The sequence below is a fragment of the Podarcis melisellensis genome (genome assembly GCF_964234715.1).
Source record: "Podarcis melisellensis genome assembly, chromosome: 18".
Classification (NCBI taxonomy): Eukaryota; Metazoa; Chordata; class Lepidosauria; order Squamata; family Lacertidae; genus Podarcis; species Podarcis melisellensis.
In genome coordinates, this window is record NC_138536.1 from 3,305,953 (window position 1) to 3,325,596 (window position 19,644).

General features: G+C 49.2%; 2 protein-coding genes and 1 long non-coding RNA gene across 5 annotated transcripts in view; 2 read left to right on the forward strand and 1 right to left on the reverse strand.

Annotated features, from left to right (window-relative positions):
• GAMT (guanidinoacetate N-methyltransferase) overlaps positions 1-19,644 on the forward strand; it is a 230,483-nt gene that overhangs the window by 158,465 nt on the left and 52,374 nt on the right. The window lies entirely within an intron of this gene.
• DAZAP1 (DAZ associated protein 1) overlaps positions 4,627-19,644 on the reverse strand; it is a 51,855-nt gene continuing 36,837 nt past the window's right edge. For all 3 annotated transcript variants that reach the window (XM_081895740.1, XM_081895739.1, XM_081895741.1), the window contains 5 exons: positions 18,263-18,416; positions 16,140-16,169; positions 13,173-13,313; positions 12,498-12,680; positions 4,627-5,795 (listed from right to left, as the gene is read on the reverse strand). In XM_081895740.1, coding sequence (XP_081751866.1) covers positions 5,623-5,795; positions 12,498-12,680; positions 13,173-13,313; positions 16,140-16,169; positions 18,263-18,416 — 681 coding nt within the window. In that variant the 3' untranslated portion in view covers positions 4,627-5,622. The remainder of the gene's footprint in view (positions 5,796-12,497; positions 12,681-13,172; positions 13,314-16,139; positions 16,170-18,262; positions 18,417-19,644) is intronic.
• On the forward strand, positions 13,320-15,121 carry LOC309361026. Its single transcript, XR_014164308.1, has 2 exons — positions 13,320-14,483; positions 14,848-15,121. It is a non-coding gene; the product is annotated as an uncharacterized lncRNA (long non-coding RNA).

The following is a 19,644-nucleotide window of genomic DNA, read 5'->3' on the forward strand; positions in this document are numbered from 1 at the left end:
CATGCTCAGAGACACAGTTTTCCTAAGAGCCTCCGCCTCCCTTATGAATAAAGCTTTGAGAATACAGGCCCAGAACTCTACCCATGCTCAGGGACCCCATTTTCTTTGAAGGTAGCTTTGAGAATACAGGCCTTGCAGCTTAAGCCTTGCTGGACGCTCTGCCCATGCTCAGAGACACAGTTTTCCTAAGTGTCTCCCCCTCCCCTCTGAATAAAGCTTTGAGAATACAGGCCCTGGAGCTTAAGCCTTGCTGGACACTCTGCCCATGCTCAGAGACACAGTTTTCCTAAGTGTCTCCCCCTCCCCTCTGAATAAAGCTTTGAGAATACAGGCCTTGCAGCTTAAGCCTTGCTGGACGCTCTGCCCATGCTCAGAGGAACAGTTTCCTTAAGAGCCTCCTCGCCAGGCACTGAAGCTTAAGCCACACGGGATCAGGCGCCGCACAGACAGCTATGGTCGTGCCGAGGACCCCTTTCCAGGCCTAGGCCTGGTCTACCCCGCCGCTCCATTCGCCTCGCCGGGCTTCCCACCCCGCTCACGCCCTCCTGCCCCCGCCGGTATAACCGGGGCCCGACCCCACTCCGCGAACAGCCAAGTCCCGCCGGCCCCCGCCGCCCTCCTCCGGCCGGATGGAGCCGGATTGCGCGCCGCTTCAGAAACTACCCACCATCTTGGCCGCCGTCTCCTCCAGGAAAAGGCCGAGATCCCGCGCGGTTTGCTCCTAGTCTCGCGAGAGCCGGCGGCTTCCGGGCGCAGAACGGAAGGCCTTTCGCGAGAGCAACGCCCACCGCCGGCTTCAAGGGCGCTCGCTTCCGGCCATAGAACAGGACGGCTCTGTGCGCACGCGCGAGGTTCTTAAAGGCGCCGCCGGCAGAATAAGTCGGGGTTCTGCAACGTGGCGCCCTCCGGGTGTTTAAAACTGCTGCTGGGGCTGCAGCCCAGATATGATTACGGTGAAAGGTGGGTAGTAATTCAAATTACTGAAACAATTAATTACTACTTTTAATAATAGCAAATTTGAGTGCGAAACTGGTCTCTGCGTTTTTTGCTGTAGGAAGATAAAATTGTGCAAATTGCTGAATAGGCAGCTGGGCATTTAATTGGATCGATTCATTTAATGAGATGATTGATGTATGGTGGTGGGGAAGAATGATTTTTATTTGCTTCATTGCTAATCAGGTTTTTATTTTATTTTTTTAAAAAGGTGAAAAAGTACTTTTTAGCTCATTTTCAATTATTTTGCTTCCTGATCTTTAAAAGATGCTTGGATTTAGTCCTTTTGCCATGGATTTTCCTTGCATTTTTTTTTGCAGCTGATTTTTATGTGGCAATGTTGGATACCGACGGAGATGCTCTATTTTGTTACGTTTTATAGAATGTAGAAATTCTCTCCCTTTTCGTTTTGGTATTTGCTGCTTGTTTAATATGTTTTAACCTATGTTTGTAGCAGGAGCCCCTCCCCCCCATCATTCAGTTTGTACAAACTTCACACACACACTACATACGCTACGCTTCTGTTATAAATTCATAGAAAATCAACCATACATCGGATTTGCACTCTTCCACTTTTATTTTACTCCATGAAGGAAGGACTACAAAATGGGGAAGGTTTGATACAGGGCAGCCATAATCCCTTCAGCATCCCAGCACATACACAGGAGCCCTGCCCAGTTGCTATGCCAACCCTGATGGTCCTAGACAGAAGACCATCAAGATCACAAAGAACTTGCATATGGGAGTGGATTCAGCACGGACTGGAACAAAGGACAATAATCAGATCTTCCCTCTGGGGGCAGGAAACTGCCAACTCCCCTCTGTCACCTGGAAAGTACTCATGGGGAGGGGGAAAGGGGGAACCAGCCAGGTGACAGGACACTCAGGTTACCACCACAACTCCTCCCTCAACCCCTCCTTTCTGTGATGTATGTGTGATGTTTCTGGGGGTGGTCTTGATCTACAGGGTGGTAATTTCAAAAGTCTTTATAAGACCGTGCACACCATTTTTTCTGGGTCCTTCCTCTCTCCTGCAAGTGAGGGGAGCACCCTGTTGCAACAGATCCATAAAGATCAAGCTTACTAGCTGTTTTGCTTCTCAATATTCTCTGGTTGTCCTCTCTTTTTTCCTCCTACCAATAGGGAACCTACATAAGGACTCTATATGGGCTCTTGGATACCCCATAAGGGAAAAGGGCAATTTTTGTTTACAACACAGGTCTGAGCAGTGTGTCTGGAGGTCTTGACTACAATGAGAATATGGGTCCTGAGCGGCTTGCCCATAGACAGTGATCAGTTTCCCCTGAATATGTTGCAAGAGTTTTCTAGAGAAAGCATTATGGTTTGGATGCATTTTAAAGTATTTTTAACCTTCTGTTGGAAGCTGCCCAGATTGGCTGGGGAAACCCAGCCAGATGGGTGGGGTAGAAATTATTATTATTATTATTATTATTGAGCCAGGATGCTTAGCAGGCAACGGAGCAAAAAAACTTGGGAAACACCAAAGCTTTGCGAGAGGAATGCACCCACTTTTGCAAGAGAAAAAATTCCATAGGAAGCATTATGCACGGGAAAACTGTGCACGCTGTTAAGTGCATGGTGGAAAATGTGTTCAAACACCCGCCCACCCCACCTCTGTACTGGGCGTCAACCAAGCAGGAGGGAAAAGCCCCAGTTTGCTCACTATGCAGCTGGCAGGGTATATTACCCGTGTACATGGTTGGAATTGGAGGAAGCTGTTTGGTTAAGCTCCCCTAGTAGTTGTTGTTGTTGTCTGACTCTTCGTGACCCCCTGGACCAGAGCACGCCAGGCCCTCCTGTCTTCCACTGCCTCCCGCAGTTTGGTCAAACTCATGCTGGTAGCTTCGAGAACACTGTCCCACCATCTCGTCCTCTGTCGTCCCCTTCTCCTTGTGCCCTCCATCTTTCCCAACATCAGGGTCTTTTCCAGGGAGTCTTCTCTTCTCCTGAGGTGGCCAAAGTCTTGGAGCCTCAGCTTCAGGATCTGTCCTTCAGTGAGCACTCAGGGCTGATTTCCTTCAGAATGAGGAGGTTTGATCTTCTTGCAGTCCATGGGACTCTCCAGAGTCTCCTCCAGCACCAGAATTCAAAAGCATCCATTCTTCGGCGATCAGCCTTCTTTATGGTCCAGCTCTCACTTCCATACATCACTACTGGGAGAACCAGAGCTTTTACTATACGGACCTTTGTTGGCAAGGTGATGTCTCTGCTTTTTAAGATGCTGTCTAGATTTCTCATTGCTTTTCTCCTAAGAAGCAGGCGTCTTTTAATTTTGATACAGAAGGGGGGGCATGTCTTCTTCACACACACGGCTCTCATCACACTCAGCCAGCACTACTATGGAAGCCAATGGGAGTTGTATTCCAAAACATTGACTGTGGGGTGTGACGTAGGGGAAAGTTTCCCCTCTGAACACTTGGTCTGAGTGCACCAGCTTTTTAAATGTTACGGAGGGTATCCAAGTGGTACATTAGCAATCACAGAGCTAGATCTCTTTTGACAACATGTTAACCGATTTAGCGTCCGCTAATTTTGATCAATGAGCAGCTCAAATCAACACAGGCTTGCGGCCCGTGTTTTAAAGCAGCAAAGCCCAAGATGGTGAAATGGGTCTTGTCCGAACCTGGCGGGGGTGGGGGATAAGTCAGGAAAAGGCAGCTTCGGTTCAGGAATTGAAGAACGGCACGGGTTGAATCAGAAACCTTTCGTTATTTCACCAAACCCAGAATGGTTCAACGTTTTAGGCTGCCTTTTATCACAGGAGGGTGTGTGTAAGGTGACAAAGACTGATTTTTGCTGCCTTAAGGGTGGGAAGTATGAAAGATCGCATAAAGGGCGTTTTCCGTATTGACCAGGCTGCTGCTGCCGCCACTGACCCACCATCTGTGGGGAGAAGGAATGCAGTCATACCTCGGGTTGTGAACGTGATCTGTGTGGGAGGCATGTTCACAACCTGCAGCGCTGCGTCTGCGCATGAGCGTGATGCAATTCGGCGCTTCTGCGCACGACGTCATTTTGCGCTTCTGTGCATGCGCCGAAACCCGGAAGTACCGTATTTTTCGCTCTATGAGACGCACCAGACCACAAGACGCACCTAGTTTTTGGAGGAGGAAAACAAGAAAAAAAAATATTCTGAATCTCAGAAGCCAGAACAGCAAGAGGGATCGCTGCGCAGTGAAAGCAGCAATCCCTCTTGCTGTTCTGGCTTCTGGGATAGCTGCGCAGCCTGCATTCGCTCCATAAGATGCACACACATTTCCCCTTACTTTTTAGGAAGGAAAAAGTGAGTCTTATAGAGCAAAAAATACGGTAACCCGTTCTGGTACTTCTGGGTTTGGTGCAGTCCGCAACCCGAAAACGCACAACTCACAACTCGAGGTATGACTGTACAGAACTGACACAAGGGGAAAAAAGACGGTGGACTTTTCATTAGTGGCTGAAAAACACGCAAGCTTCAGAGCCACACAGAACCTTTCTGGTGGCTGCCAGCCACCGATCCAACCCAAAGTGGTGTTTCTTGGAGCTTATGAGCTATGGTGAGAAACTCACATGTGTTTTTTGGGGGGGGGGTGGGTTGCAGGCAAGGAAAGAAGAAAAGAAAGTAGAGACAGGTTTGTGTTTCTAATCCAAATGTACTTCTCTTTATTCAAACCAGGGGTGATCACTGGTTAGTGCAAAATGCACCGTTTATTTTTTTTTATTATTTTCGCCTGAGGGATATCTACATCTTCGCAAGGCCTCCGTTAACCCCCTTTAAAGAAATCTACATCCCAAAAAGGATTTTTTAAATATTTTTTTTTAAGAACTGAAGCCCAGATTGAAACGCTGTGCTTCCGAAGTGACCCGCTGCCTTTCCCAACAATTTTGTTCTTCCGGACTGTTGTCATCAAGCTCAGGAACCAATAACAATATGACCAACACACAGAGTAGATTCCTTTCTCTTTCTCTTCTCTCTCTTTTTTTTTAAACTTCCAGAGTTTCTGGACCAACCACACTAAAAAGGAGGTTGGGAGCTGACCCTCACTTACTTCTAAGCAGTGCTAACGGAAACCCTGTTGTTGTATTTTTTTTCTCTTTTAAATTAAAAAATAAGCCAGCATACATAGTAGAAAATTTCTCTTAAAAATCTCACAATCTGTAAATGTATATATATTTTCTTCTTCTTCTTTAAACATAAAAGTTTACAATATATGGTAAAACAAAAGGCTCAGGAAAAAAAAAAGTTAAATTTCCAACAAAAATATAGAGAAAGAAACCTGAAGTTTGTTTGTTTGTGTTTTTTTTTTAATTAAAGCTGACGACGTTTTTAAAACCCTGTAAGTTTGAACCAGTGACACTCTCTTTATTTGTGCTGATGGGTTAAAGAAAGGAAAACAAAAATTAAAAACTGCAGTCCAAACACCACCCACGGCTTCGCTTGGAAAAGCTTTCTCCTCCCCTAACGCCCCCTCCCGAGATGTTACGTTTTGTGTTGTTGTTTTTTTTCTCCCCTCCCCACCCCCTCCAGCAAAGTAGGTGATTGTCACAAGTTCATATAAGTCTGGGATTCCTGGGTTTCGGCTGGTACCAGATATCCTGCTCTGGACAGAACTCCCTGATTTCTAGGTGCTAGCGTCGGTAAGGGTGGAAACCTTGAACGTTATGGTTCTGTCCGCGGCCAAAACCACTGCCCCCTGCAGGCGGCCCACTGGAGGGTGGTACGGAAGGGCCTCCGTAGGAGGGGGGCTGTTGGCTGGGGTCGGCAAAGCCTTGTCCAAAACCACTCAAATCTTGTCCATATCCTAGAAGGGAGAGAAGAGAGAAGAAAAAAGGAGGGGGGGGGAGAGTTGGGAGGTGAGCCGCTGCAAGAACACAGCGCAATTCGAAATTTAAACATTCGCAAGAGTGCGCGGGGTCGTGCGCACAAAGCCCCCGGAACCCCACGGAGCTGTTAGTTGGTTCAGTGTCAAGGATGGGGGGGGAATGAGAGGAGGGAGAACAAGAGACAACCCCAAACCCGCCCCCCAAGGTTTTAAAGCTTCCTACTGCCAGCTCCTGTTTTGAGGGGGGCAAGTCCACCCCCCACCCCCCCGGGAACCCGCATGTTCTATCACAGAGGGTTCGAAGCGTCCTAATGTTTTTGTGAGGCTAGTGGATCGCCCAAGACGTAGAGACAGGATGGAACGGCAGGAGTCGGGGGCGTCGTACCCACAGAGCAGCGGTTCTCGACCTGTGGGTCCCCAGATGTTGTTGGACTACAACTCCCATCATCCCCGAGCTCTGGCCTTGCTAGCTAGGGCTGATGGGAGTTGTAGTTCAACAACATCTGGGGACCCACAGGTTGAGAAAGGCTGTCATAGAGGCTAGTGGCGCAGGGTGGCAGGGAAGAGGCTGGACGCGGCACCTCCTGGCATCAGCTCGCCTCCGCCTGCCGTGGCCACCATGGCATGAAGCGTCCAGCTGTTGCCCGCCTCCTCCAGCCCCACCATTCTCCCTTAAAAAAAGGTTGACAACTCTGAGAAACTGGGGACGGGGGGAAGCTTTGCACAAAGGCACCGGATATGCTTAAGACAGCCCTTTTGCAAAAAAAAAAAAAAACAACACTTTAGGGCAAAATAGGTTTGACCAGATCTGCAGTTATTCCTAAAAGCAAACTTCCTTTCATAGATTGAAGGCCACAACGACTCTGACTGGTATTAGCTCGGCAAGCAGAAACAGGTCCTTATCATCACCTGCCCGCTAAATCCTTTTAAACTGGCGATGGGCCTGGGCCTGCGATGTAGGAGTTTTGCCACTGAACTACCCCTCAGGAGCTTGCAGCTGGCTGTTAAATCTCCAGCTCGTACACAACTCTTGTGAAAAACAGCCCACATCCCCAACAGCTCAGATAAAGCCATTGCGCCAAACCAACTGCATTTGGCAAGGCGATGCAGCGCTTTCTCCAAGTGGCAGAGGATTCTTACGGGGCAAGTTCTTGCACTGATCCTTTATTGCCTGAAAGTTAGGTCTGCCTCTCACCTTCTTGGACAACGTTCCAGACAACTCACTCGCACAGGTTTGCGCATATATCATGGGAACAGGGAAGCCTAGGAAGAGCGGACACGCCTGCTCCTTCCGCAAAGAGGAATATCAGTTTTCCTGTTTGTGCAAACCCTCGCTTCCAATGTTGCAGCCCTCGTGCCAGGAAAAAACACCATGTGCCAAGGTTTCTGTGCAAGTGAGCTGGCTGGAAGACGGGGTTGCTTCTCCCATGCCTTCCTCATCACTGGGATGGAGAACGCTCTCAAAAAACAAACAAGCCAACCCAGAGGCTTGGGATATTTCCCCACACGACTGCTTCCGGGTTTCTTTTTCGAGAAAGTTCAAAGAAAGGGGGCATATGGTGGGAAGAATCGCCATTCCGGTTTGGAAGGCCCAGTCACCCCGGAGCAAGCAAAAGCAGACTCAGAACATGGCAAAGACTGGTTACAGAGATGCCCAACGTGACCAGAATTATGGACAGTGGTGGCCAAGTAGCTTAGATTGCTTCAAGAAGTTCTGCAGCTCCACCTTTGCCCTCTTCTTTACAGAGCTAAATATTTACAGAGTTAATGCCGCTAATAGCCTAAAGAACAGCCTGAGAAAACCTTTTCCTTGACCATATCTACAAGACAAAGGCTTCCCAATCACCTTGAAGCATCCATTTAAGAATGGCCACAAGCCAGCAGGGCCCTTGGATGTGCTACCTTAAGAAAGGTAAAGGTAAAGGACCCCTGACAGTTAAGTCCAGTCGCAGATGACTCTGGGGTTGCCGCAGATGACTCTGGGGTTGCGGCGCTCATTCACTTTACAGGCTGAGGGAGCTGGTGTTTGTCCGCAGACAGTTTTTCCGGGTCATGTGGCCAGCATGACTAAGCCGCTTCTGGCGAAACCAGAGCAGTGCACGGAAACGCCGTTTACCTTCCCGCCGCAGCGTTACCTATTTATTTACTTGCACGTTTTGGTGTGCTTTCAAACTGCTAGGTTGGCAGGAGCTGGGACAGAGCAATGGGAGCTCACCCCGCCGCGGGGATTCGAAATGCCGACCTTATGATCGGCAAGCCCAAGAGGCTCAGTGGTTTAGGCCACAGCGCCACCTGCGTCCCTGGTATCTTAAACGTCATGCCAAAAGGCTTATGGATGTAAAAGCTGAATCTCTGTGCAGCAGTGTGGCTCTGAAACGTTAAGGGAGGGGAAAGGCTAAAAATTCACAGCTCTGCACTTCCTCACACTTTCGAGAATCAGGTGCTCCTGCAAAGCCGCAGGTCCATGCAAACTTAGGGCCTTCTGCATGCAAAGCACTGTCTTTATGTCACAGAGCTGATTTCTGCGCCCCCTTTTAAGCCGTGGCCAACCACCAAATTGCCAAGGAGCAGAAAGATGTCCCTTTCATGCCTGCTCTCGCCAGGCACGTCCAAATCTTCCCTCCTGTGGAAGGCATGCATGCTCCCCCATACATTCAAAGATGTTGGATGTCTTCCTTGAAACCACCCTACACTCGCCAGAGCTTCTGGATTAGCCTGTAAGGCAAGAGGCTGGTAGATGGGGTGGTACTGGTTAGCCCAACCAATGAAAGCTTGCAACTAAAAAGGAATGCCCTTTTCTCCTCCCTCTTAATCCCTTTTCCTTCTGTGCTGCGTCTTTTAGACTGCAAATCTGAGAGTGAGGGCCGGTATTTGTGGGCTGCCTTGGAAGGTTTTATTCAGCCGAAGAGTGAGATAAAAATTATTTCAATAAGCAAGGGTGAATATCCCAAGGCACTTGTCTCATCTTTGCAACAGGAGAGATAGGAAGTAGGTGTACCCACCCATTTTTATCATGAATAGGGAGATTTCACCCCACTCTTTTAAGAAAACGACAACACAGTGCCTAACCCTACTCTAATTATTTTTTTTTTTTTGGCCAAAGCTGCCTTGTGCCTTGTTTTTATGCGGGCTGCCTCCACCCACCACAATTCCATTGTACACCCCCCCCAAAAAAAAGGAAGAGGGGGAAATGCTTTCTTCAAACACAGCTGAAGGTCCTTGCCCCCGAATTTCTCCCAAGAGAAGACACCCCCTTTCCATGTGAACGTTGCCCGATCGCGGTACTACAAATTAATTAAGCCGACACCCCAGGGCAGCGGGGCGGTTTCAACAAGGCTGGCAGCTGCGTGAACTAGAGAAACCTTCAGGGGAGGGGCACATGTCTCTTCTTCTCCCTGCTCCCCAAAGAGGTCACACCCCTGGAAGGAAAAAAAGGTTACTGTTCCCCCACCCCACCCCGCCCCCTTCCATCCACACAAGAGATCACAAGCAAGAGGATTTGGTGTAAATAGGCTCCACCTACCTAAGGTAACTCACTTCTCAGCCTGACCATAAGTGTGTAAACAAAGAATTGGCCCGAAGCCTGAAGGGTCTTGAGAATAGGTACCCAGGCCTGGCAAGAAATGGAGGAGACCAGGGTGACTAAACCCCCAAGAGAGCCCTGTACAAAACCTACAATTCTCTCGGAAAAAGGGGGGCGGAGGAGACTTACCCAAAACGCAGGGCTTCGGGGTCACCCTAGCTGAAAAGAACAACGCTGCACCCCAACAAGGGCGTAGTTAAGGGCCAGAACTGTCCCGGCCATGTCTATACACACACACACACACCCCACTGGCAGGATCTTAAAAACAGCTAGGCGGCTTTAACGTGATAAAACATGCAGAACAGGGGGAGCTGGAGAAAGGCACATATATGTAAGCAAGGACTCTTCGGAAGTCGTAAATACGGAAGCATCACATTTCGACATGGAACGACGGGCTGTGGTTGCAGCTCTCCGTGTCTGGTAACATACATTTCAAGGAATCCTGCTCTAAACTGAGCATTTCTGGAGGGCGCGTTTCTCAGAACACGCTGAGGATTTAACACCCTGACTTTATTGTCTTTCAATTTCCATACATTTCTCCTCTTTCGCCCATTTTCTCTCTCAGTGAGTGCATTGATTGGAAACAGGCTGCAAAAAACTCCTGAGGCAACGTTATTTCGGAATGCAAAGGAAATAACCCGCAGCTATTAGGATAGAACAGAAGGGGGTCACAGCATTTTTTAAAAAAAAGAACAAAAAGGCTTATTTTAAATACCGGCCACTCCCTTCTTACATCACTGTATCTCAGCTTAATCCTGGTCATTGAAAGCCAAAGGTTGAGGAAGACCTGGGAATCGGGGGCTTGTGCAAGGATGCAGGTTGCAATGTAGGATGAGGTTTGGGGGGAATAGGCTACTGAAAACCAGTTACTGGCGACGGCAAGAGGGGAGAGTGCTAGGGGTTTGGCTACTGTGAGAATAGGTTGCTGGCTACTGGGCCACTGGCCTGATCCAGAACAGACACTTCTTATGTTCTTCCTCCAAACAGTCCCCCTCCAGACCCTGTTCACAATCTGTTTGCTCTGTCAAAAAGCCATCTCCCTCTTTACGGGTGTGACTAAAAGAAGGTCAACTGGGACTGGCTCAGTATTTTGGGGTAGCCTATTCCTTTCCTTGATACTGGGACGGAAATCTTTCCGTGCAAATGGTTAACTGGAAGCCCTTCCCGCTGTTCTGACAACAAAATGGATGATGAGGCGAAACTTCCATCCGACAAGCACATGCAGATAATTTCAACAAGGTGCTTCCCGGCAGTGTTCAGATTAACAAAGCTTTCTGACACAGAGAGATCAAGATGCTTTTATCCCCCCTTCTTGATGGCTTCTCAAGGTTTCACTTCAAACACTCGCAGGCATCTTGTTCCTTCCCCCCAAGCCCCAGTTAGAAGCCTTCTAAGTCATTTGACAAAAAAGAAAAACATCTTCAAATAGCTTTAGCACACAGGGCATTCCAAAGTCAAGAGAATCACCCAATCTGGTGGTTTTTTTAAGCAGGAGAGGGACACAGGAAGCTTGCTGAATCAGTAGGATTTTATGCATTTTGAAGCGTTAACTTGAAGGGTCTGTGGTGAGCAAGCCCGATTTCGGGGAAGGTGTTAAAAGAGCCTCTTCTATACCACTCAGACTAAACGTGGAGTTTTCTGCACAACTCCAATACTGGGCTCAACGGATTCTGTACTGATACAGATGACCTGCGCTCAGAAAGCCTGCTGGGAGAGGGGGAAAGGCGATTTTAGAGGTCTTATGACCTCTTTCTGCAGCCACCCAAGATTTGGCTACTGAAAGCCTGGAAATGGACATCTTCTTGTACCAACAACCTTACAGAAAAGGGTGTGTTGTTCTACAAACGAGGGAGGAGGAGGACAACAAGAAGATGACGACAACAACATCCCTTTGGGGCAGCAGCAAATTAAGAGTACATGGTATGAGAGAGGGGTCTCTGCATAAACTCTGGATTTGTGGCATTGGGAAAGGAAAGGACTCTACATGTAACTGATTAAGTTGAGAAGCGAAAGAGACCTTGTGCCTTGAGCAAGACAGGAGTAAGATTCTCATTCTTCCTTTGAGAGTTTGGCCCTGATGTTTCAAAGACAGGTGCGAATGGTACAAGTCCTCAACAAGTTACAGAACAAAATGTGCTCAGCTGGAAGGCATAAAAGACTTCTTTCATCAGACTGCGGAATTCTGGAAATTCAGAAGCAAAGCCTACTCTGGAGCCAAGAGGGCAAGATTAAGAATCTCTCAATCTCCTGCAAAACTGAAATCTGATAAGACTTTGGTGCAAGAAAATGAGGGTTTAAAGTTTCCCGACTACGTACTGAGAATAACATTTGGGTGGTGCTGAAACGGAGACCTACTGAAATTTGAAAAAAGACCTTCTTCTAACTAGAAATTGTACAAAATCTTATTTTGCTGTGGGAATCTGCATATCCCTGCAAACCTCAAGGTGTGGGAGAAGAAGAGACCCAATTTTTGCAGCTGCAATGTCTATATGGTGCAACTTAAGCCTGCAAATTCGGCTACCCTGAACTGGTTTGAACTTTAGGTAGATGCAAAAATGACAAGTCAGACGACCTTTTCAGAGTCCCGCTCAAGGCTTAGAAGTCAGGGACTAGTGGCTAAAAGACAAAAAAGGGCCTACTTACATTATATGCCAGAAATTCGTGCCGATTCATAGCCCCCTCCCCTCTACTTCTCAGGGTAACAGCAATGTCAAGACAGCTGAAATTCAAGTGGTTGTTATCAGACTTTCAGTTTATCCTACCCTCCCTCTCGTGGGTTGGCACCATGTTCACATGACGCAGCCCTGTCGGATCTCAAGGGCCAGCTTTCACATCGCAAGGATGATCGCCGCAAGCTTAAACCCTCCAGAGGCTAATCTGTGGCAAGGAAACAGGCAGGGCTCCCCCCTCCCACCCTTTAAAAAGGCAGAAAGGAGAAGACAACCAGAACGGAAGCTTTGGATACCCTTTGCAAGCAAAACCCCAATCCTGTTCTCTAGCGGAGCTATCGTGAACGAAACAAAGGGGACGGGGAGGAGAAGGGAAGCAGGCACAGCCGGAAGAGGAGCCACACAGACCCCCCCGAGGCCGTCACTTACCAAACTGACTATAGGGGAAATCTGGCTGGGCGGTTGGTGGCTTGCTCATGTCCTGAGTTGGCTGAGATGGCGGTGGCGGAGGGGGGAAAGCGAGTGGTGTCGCCCCAGGAGTGGCAGGTGGCGGAGGGACGCCAGGAGGAGCAAACTGGTCTGGTGGAGGTGGCGGGGCACCGTATCCAAAACCTGAGGAGGCCGGGGGGGGGGCAGCGGGGAAGGAGGAAGAAAGAGAAGTCACAGGGAGGCCCACGGAGGAAGCCCCGAGCCGATACCTTACCTGCTCAACTCAAGGCTAGGAAAGGAAATGGGCCTCAGGAACCTTTCCTCCTCTAATTATTACTCACCCACCAACCGGGGACAAGGAGGGAAAATTCAAATGGAATCAGTGTTGGGAAGAGGGCAGAGCAGCCTTCCCCCAACCCTGGTGCTCTCCAGATTTTCTGGGCTGTATCGGCCAGGGTCAGAGCATCATAGCAGGGGAGGCCCGCGCCTTCTGAGACTTCGCGCACTGGCTGGTATTGTGCCAATGACACGCTCCTGGCTTGACCTGCCTTACAGGGTTGTTGTGAGAATAATTCGGAGCGGGACGGGCGCATGGGAGGCAGGGTATATACACACAAGAAATAGGGTCCCCCTCCCCACCCCAAGCCGTGCCGCAGAGTAGTCGGGAATACTCACTGAAGGGCGGAGGGGTCCCATATCCCTGCGGGAAGCCCTGTGGGGGAGCGAATCCTCCTGGAGGGGTCGAGACGATGTACGAGGTAAAAGGCGGTGGTGGAGGTGGAGCTCCTCTACCTGGAGGAGGGGGGCCATACCCACCTGGGGAAAGGTAGGAACAGCCAATGAGGAGAAGCTTGAGAAGACGGGGAGATATTGCAACGCCCCAAGTCGGCTCCATCAAGCTGGGAGCGACCTATGAGGCTTGGGGGGGGGGGTCTTCAAAATTCACTGCACCAACATATAGTCGCTTACTTGACACAGGTGTTTTCCACCCAGGAAGTACAGCGTTGCAGTGGTTCCCTCCACCCCCAGCCCCCCAACACGTTGCTTAATTGGGTTAAAGGTAAAGGTAAAGGGACCCCTGACCATTAGGTCCAGTCGTGGCCGACTCTGGGGTTGCGGCGCTCATCTCTCTTTATTGGCCGAGGGAGTCGGCGTACAGCTTCCGGGTCATGTGGCCAGCAGGACTAAGCCGCTTCTGGCGAACCAGAGCAGCGCACCGTTTACCTTCCCGCCGGAGTGATACCTATTTATCTACTTGCACTTTGACGTGCTTTCGAACTGCTAGGTTGGCAGGAGCAGGGACTGAGCAACGGGAGCTCACCCCGTCATTGCGGGGATTCGAACCGCCGACCTTCTGATCGGCAAGTCCTAGGCTCTTTGGTTTAGACCACAGCGCCACCCGCGTCCCATCTTAATTGGGTTACTGATCCTCAAATGATAAGGGAACAGACATATAGTGTGGATGGTGCTTGAAACGCCACATAAAAACTGAAGCCCTTGTTTGGGGAGGCTGGGTGTTGCGGGACTACAACTCCCATCACCCCAGTCCGCTAGGGCTGATGGGAGCTGGAGTACAATACCGGGAGGACCCCAGGTTCCCCACTCCTTCTTGCAAGAGAATACATGTAATGTGAAATGACAACATGGTGGATGCTTGGAGGAGTGGGTTGTTGTTGTTTTATAAATCGGCTCTGCAAGTAGGATCCCAAGGGGCACTCTTCAAAAATACTTCTTACTACCTCATTCGCTCCCACAACATTTGATCACTGCATATACTTTTAAAGAAGTAGAAAATCAGCAGCAACCAGTCCAGTTTTGGGGCCACATTCTTAAAACTGCCACATGGCAGGGTCCTGTTTTCTCGTACGATGTAACTTAAATAAGTACCTATCCAATTAGTATGTGGCATCAAGCTCTCATGGAAAGCGAGGCACAGCAGTCTTAAGAAACTGCATATTCCTGCCCCCTCCTCCAGCTGCTTAAAAGGTAAAGGGACCCCTGACCATTAGGTCCAGTCGTGACTGACTCTGGGGTTGCAGCACTCATCTCTCTTTATTGGCCGAGGGAGCTGGCGTACAGCTTCCGGGTCATGTGGCCAGCAGGACTAAGCCACTTCTGGTGAACCAGAGCAGTGCACAGAAATGCCGTTTACCTTCCCGCCGGAGCGGTACCTACTTATCTACTTGCACTTTGAGGTGCTTTCGAACTGCTAGGTTGGCAGGGGCAGGGACCGAGCAACGGGAGCTCACCCCGTCGCAGGGATTCGAACCGCTGACTTTAAGATCAGCAAGTCCTAGGCTCTGTGGTTTAACCCACAGCGCCACCCACGTCCCTTCCAGCTGCTTAGGAGGTTAAAAATCCTAAATGCACAAACAGCCAGCAGAAATGATTTTCCTCGGTCACACTCCTTCAGCTTTCGCTGTTAACAGGGCTGTCGAGGGCTACTGACTACATGAAGTAGTGGCTTGTTTCAAACCATCATTTGGTAGGTCACCGCACTTCTGAACTGGGCAGAGCCCAGCTCTTCCAAGCCAGCCAAGGGGCTAGCACGGTGGAGAAATTATAAAAGAGCACAGCTTTAATCCAGCTGTTCCCAGAGTTCTCAGAGAGCCAGCTTTCAAAAAGAGAGAGAGGACATTTTTCATTGCTGTACTGGGAAAATGAAGGCTTAGGGGACCAGGCCTTTAAAAGGCAGGACTTCTTTTTGGCAAATGGAAAAAGCTAGTTCACTTCCCCTCTCCCTCTTCCTCTCCTTTTCACCACCCATTCTTTTCAGGTTGCCAATGCGCAACAAATGACTAACATGAGTTAATGCGGGCTGGCTACATTTGCGGCTGCTTTCGTTTATTATTAGTACAGTCACACCTTGGGTTCTCTAACAGAATGCATTCTGGGAGTCTGTTCCAGTCCCAGAACTGTTTGAAAACCAAGGTGCGGTTTCCGATTGGCTGCAGGAGTGTCCTGCAGCCAACCGGAAGCCGCGTCGGACCTTCGGTTTCCAAAAATCGTTCGAAAACCAGAACACTCACTTCTGGGTTTCGATCGTTCGGGAGCCGATTTGTTTGGGAGCCAAGGCGTTTGAGATCCAAGGTATGACTGAGGGAATATCCTGCCCATCTGATTCGGTTGTCCCTGTTAGTTAGTGTGTGTGAGGACCACCTCCATCCTATCCCAGCCTGTATTGCTTCAGGCCTCATATGTTGGGAGCTGCATCCTGGTGGTGGTGGTCTTTTTTTCTGCCACCTCCTTGACACTTCCATGAAATTAAGGCAGAGGGTCATATGGAATTAAAGCCAAGGGTCACACCTATCCCTTTCCCTCGCCTGAGCCCTCCTTGCTTATTCCACCCACCCAGCTCATGCACACAAGATCCCTGGGGATTCTTGCTCAAGGGGCTTCAAGATGCTTGCAAATTTGCGGTTCAGAGTTCTTGGGAGGAAAGCTGCCGAGGCACTAAGCCGATGCTAAAAATTCTGGGTTGCTTGCAACAAAACTCTACTTAGTGTAGAACCCCTGAAATTAACGGGCTTAAGTTCATTCCCTTTCAATGGGTCTACTCCAAGCACAGCAGCCCTTTGATTTGCTTTATTTAGGCTTAGGATATTCAATATACAAGGCCTTCAACAACTGTGACATACTTACCGAGTGCTTGTCCTGCTGGTACCCACATCCCTAAAGTGGGGGGGGGGGGAGGGAGAAGAGGAAGAGGGCAGGGAAGGGGGGGAAAAACACAAACAAGACCGGTCAAGATACCATGCCTGTTTGACCAGGCATTTTACAACCTCATCATTTCAGAACTGTGGGGATGCCAAGAAGTGAAGCCTAGCGGGGGAGTTCTTTGGGGCTCTTCTGAAACATGGCATTTGAAAAACAGCGCCCGAGATGGGGCCGCAGACTCTTTTAAGCTACAGAGGCCTGCATACTTGACATGGAGAAACTAAATGAAAGAGGAGTTCTAAACCAGCATTCGGCTGTCGCAAGTAAGCCGCTGCCTGCACCGCCTGGGCCTCTACAGCTGAGACGCGATCACTGTTGTGCAGGCAGCATCTGCCACAAGCTCCAGCTGAAGGAGGGCTGGAGGCAGAGCTTGCAAGAGGTGGAGGAGGAAGATTCTTGACCCCCCTCTGTCTCAAATGGGCTGCCAAGGTCCAGGGGCGCTTCAAAACAGTCTGGATCGTGCCTGTTTCAAAGTTATTTCAGCATGGAACTTGGTTTTTTTGGGGGGGGGTGGACTCCCTTTCCAATCTCCTACTATAATAATAGCCACTCTGGGCGGCTTAAAAAAAAAAAATTAAAATACTGTAATACATCAAACATTAAAAGCTTCACTAAACAGGGCTGCCTTCAGATGTCTTCTAAAAGTCTGGTAGTTGTTGTTCTCTTTGACATCTGGTGGGAGGGCGTTCCACAGGGCGGGTGTCACCACCGAGAAGGCCCTCTGCCTGGTTCCCTGTAACTTGGCTTCTTGCAGCAAGGGAACCACCAGAAGGCCCTCGGAGCTGGACCTCAGTGTCCGGGAAGAATGATGGGGGTGGAGACGCTCCTTCAGATATACTGGGCCAAGGCTGTTTAGGGCTTTCAAGGTCAACACCAACACTTTGAATTGTGCTCAGAAACGTACTGGGAGCCAATGTAGGTCTTTCAAGACCGGTGTTATGTGGTCTTGGCGGCCGCTCCCAGTCCCCAGTCTAGCTGCCACATTCTGGATTAGTTGTAGTTTCCGGTCACCTTCAAAGGTAGCCCCACGTAGAGCGCATTGTAGTAGTACAGGCGGGAGATAACTAGAGCATACACCACTCTGGCAAGACAGTCCGCAGGCAGGGAGGGTCTCATCCTGCGTACCAGATGGAGCTGGTAAACAGCTGCCCTGGACACAGAACTGACCTGCGCCTCCATGGACAGTGGTGAGTCCAGAATGACTCCCAGGCTGCACACCTGGTCCTTCAGGGGCACAGTTACCCCATTCAGGACCAGGGAATCCTCCACACCTGCCTGCCTCCTGTCCCCCCAAAACAGTACTTCTGTCTTGTCAGGAGTCAACCTCAATCTGTTAGCTGCCATACAGCCTCCAACAGCCTCCAGACATTCCCTAGGAGAGCCTGGCTGTTGGATCAGGCCAAAGGGACCCCATCCTCCTGCCCTCGCCATGGCCCACCAGCAGCCCCAATGGGACGTGAGAGCAGCAGCAGCTTTCCCCTGCCAGCAGCTGGCGCTCAGAGGCGCTGACGGCCTCTGACCACGGAGAACCTGAAGATGTCTGGGGACAGAGGCATAGCTGTCAAGCATCCCTTATTTGGCGGGACAGTCCCTTATCCCAGCGCCATGTCCCGCTGCTGTCCCTTATTGATGATGTCCCTTAAATAAGCTACTGAAGGTAATGGGGCCCTTTCTAGGTCCAGCTGTCCTTTGTCAACAACAAATTGTTGCTTTTTTGTGTTGAATATATGTTACATGGTAATTTATGGACCTAATAGGTATCTGAAGCCATTTGCATGCAACAAAATATGTATTTTATCAAAGTAATTGTTGATCCCTTATTTTGGCTGCTGATCCCTTATTTTCAAGGCTGCTGGTCCCTTATTTTCAAATCTGTAAGTTGACAGCTATGAACAGAGGCAGAGCAGGTGCCCTTCCGTACCCTAAACTAGCAAGGTATTTGCAGGGACTGCCCATATCAGCCCGGAGGAGCTTGTTCGTGCACAGAGGAATGAAGGCCAAGCCTGATTTGGCCCAGGAACGTCCCGCAACCAGCGACGAACTGATACCTTGAGGTCCATATCCTTGCTGCCAGGTAGGTGGGGGCTGCCCTGCCCAGCCGTTGGCAGCGCTTGGCATGATCCGGCTTCCCCACTGGCTCGTGCCCGTCGGCCCTGGCGTCTGGCTCTTGCTATCCCGAGGCTCGGCCCGCTTCACCTCCACCTAGACAAAGAGAGCGAGGCACTCAGGGAGGGGAGACTGCCGGTTAGCTCGCCGCCGCTGCCCCCCCGCGCTCTGCCCGTCTTCACACACACCTTTAAGTTTAACACTTAAAAAGCAAAAGCTCATATCTTAGCACCTTATGACTTACGGCTAAGAACTTAATAAAAGAATTACAAGCTTTTTTTTCTTTTCTTTTTTAAAGGCCGCTAGTTTAGAGAAAAATAAGCAAGTGTTTCTCGGGTACAATGGGTAGTTCAAGAGGAAGCCATTCCGAAAGTCTCCGCTCCGTAAAGCGGTTAAGGATAAAAGGTGTCCTCGGGAGTGTTTTTTTTCTCTTCCGTTATGTCTGCTGATCGGCTTGCTCACATAACAAGCAGGCAGCACCGTCTTCTCGGCAACTTTCGGTCTCCGCACACAGCTCTGGTGCTTGGCTTCGCAGGTAAGAAGAATTAAGTTTGCTAGCAAGGTTGAGGGGAACATCACGGAAGAAAGGTACAAAGGCTTTAAGCCAGACCTCTCTCTATTTTCTTTTTTTTTTTTTGGCAGGGTGGCGATGAGGAAAGTGTTGTCATTTGTGGCCAAACATGCCACACAGCTAAATTGCAATTTTGGCTTTGTTCATACCTGAGAAACACACATTCAGTTTCCAGTTGTTGTTGTTGTTGTTTAAAAAAGAAATTCCTATTTATAAACTTATTTCTTTCATTATTATTTAGAAGTCTAATGGAAGATAGAGACTTACCTTCCCCAGGCTAACGCTTAAAGAACCTCAATTAACTCAAACAATGTCAGAAGGAATGGATGTGATAAGAGAACCTTACATTACATCTAACAAAAAAGTAAACAAACATGCAGGTAATAAAAAATGGACAGTTGAGTCAATAAGAAGCAAAACCTTCATACTGTGTTGAGTCAGAGGAAAAACGCTTTTGTTCTGCAAATAAGGTGTGTGTGTGTGTGTCACACATAAAGTCAATGCACCCCAGTGCTTTAATGATGTGCCTGGACTACTTAAGACGGACTTTCTGTCCAAGATAAACTTCACAACCAGTTTAAAATCCAAATATGAAGCAGATTTTGAAATTTGGCATGGGGTGGCAGAAGATAAACTCTGAATTATTAAGTGAAGCTGAGCAATGGGGTCATGAAAGGGAGAGAGAATAAACCCCCGTTTTAAACTTGTGCTAATGTCGGGACGCAGCTAACAATTTGGACATGCTCAGCCACG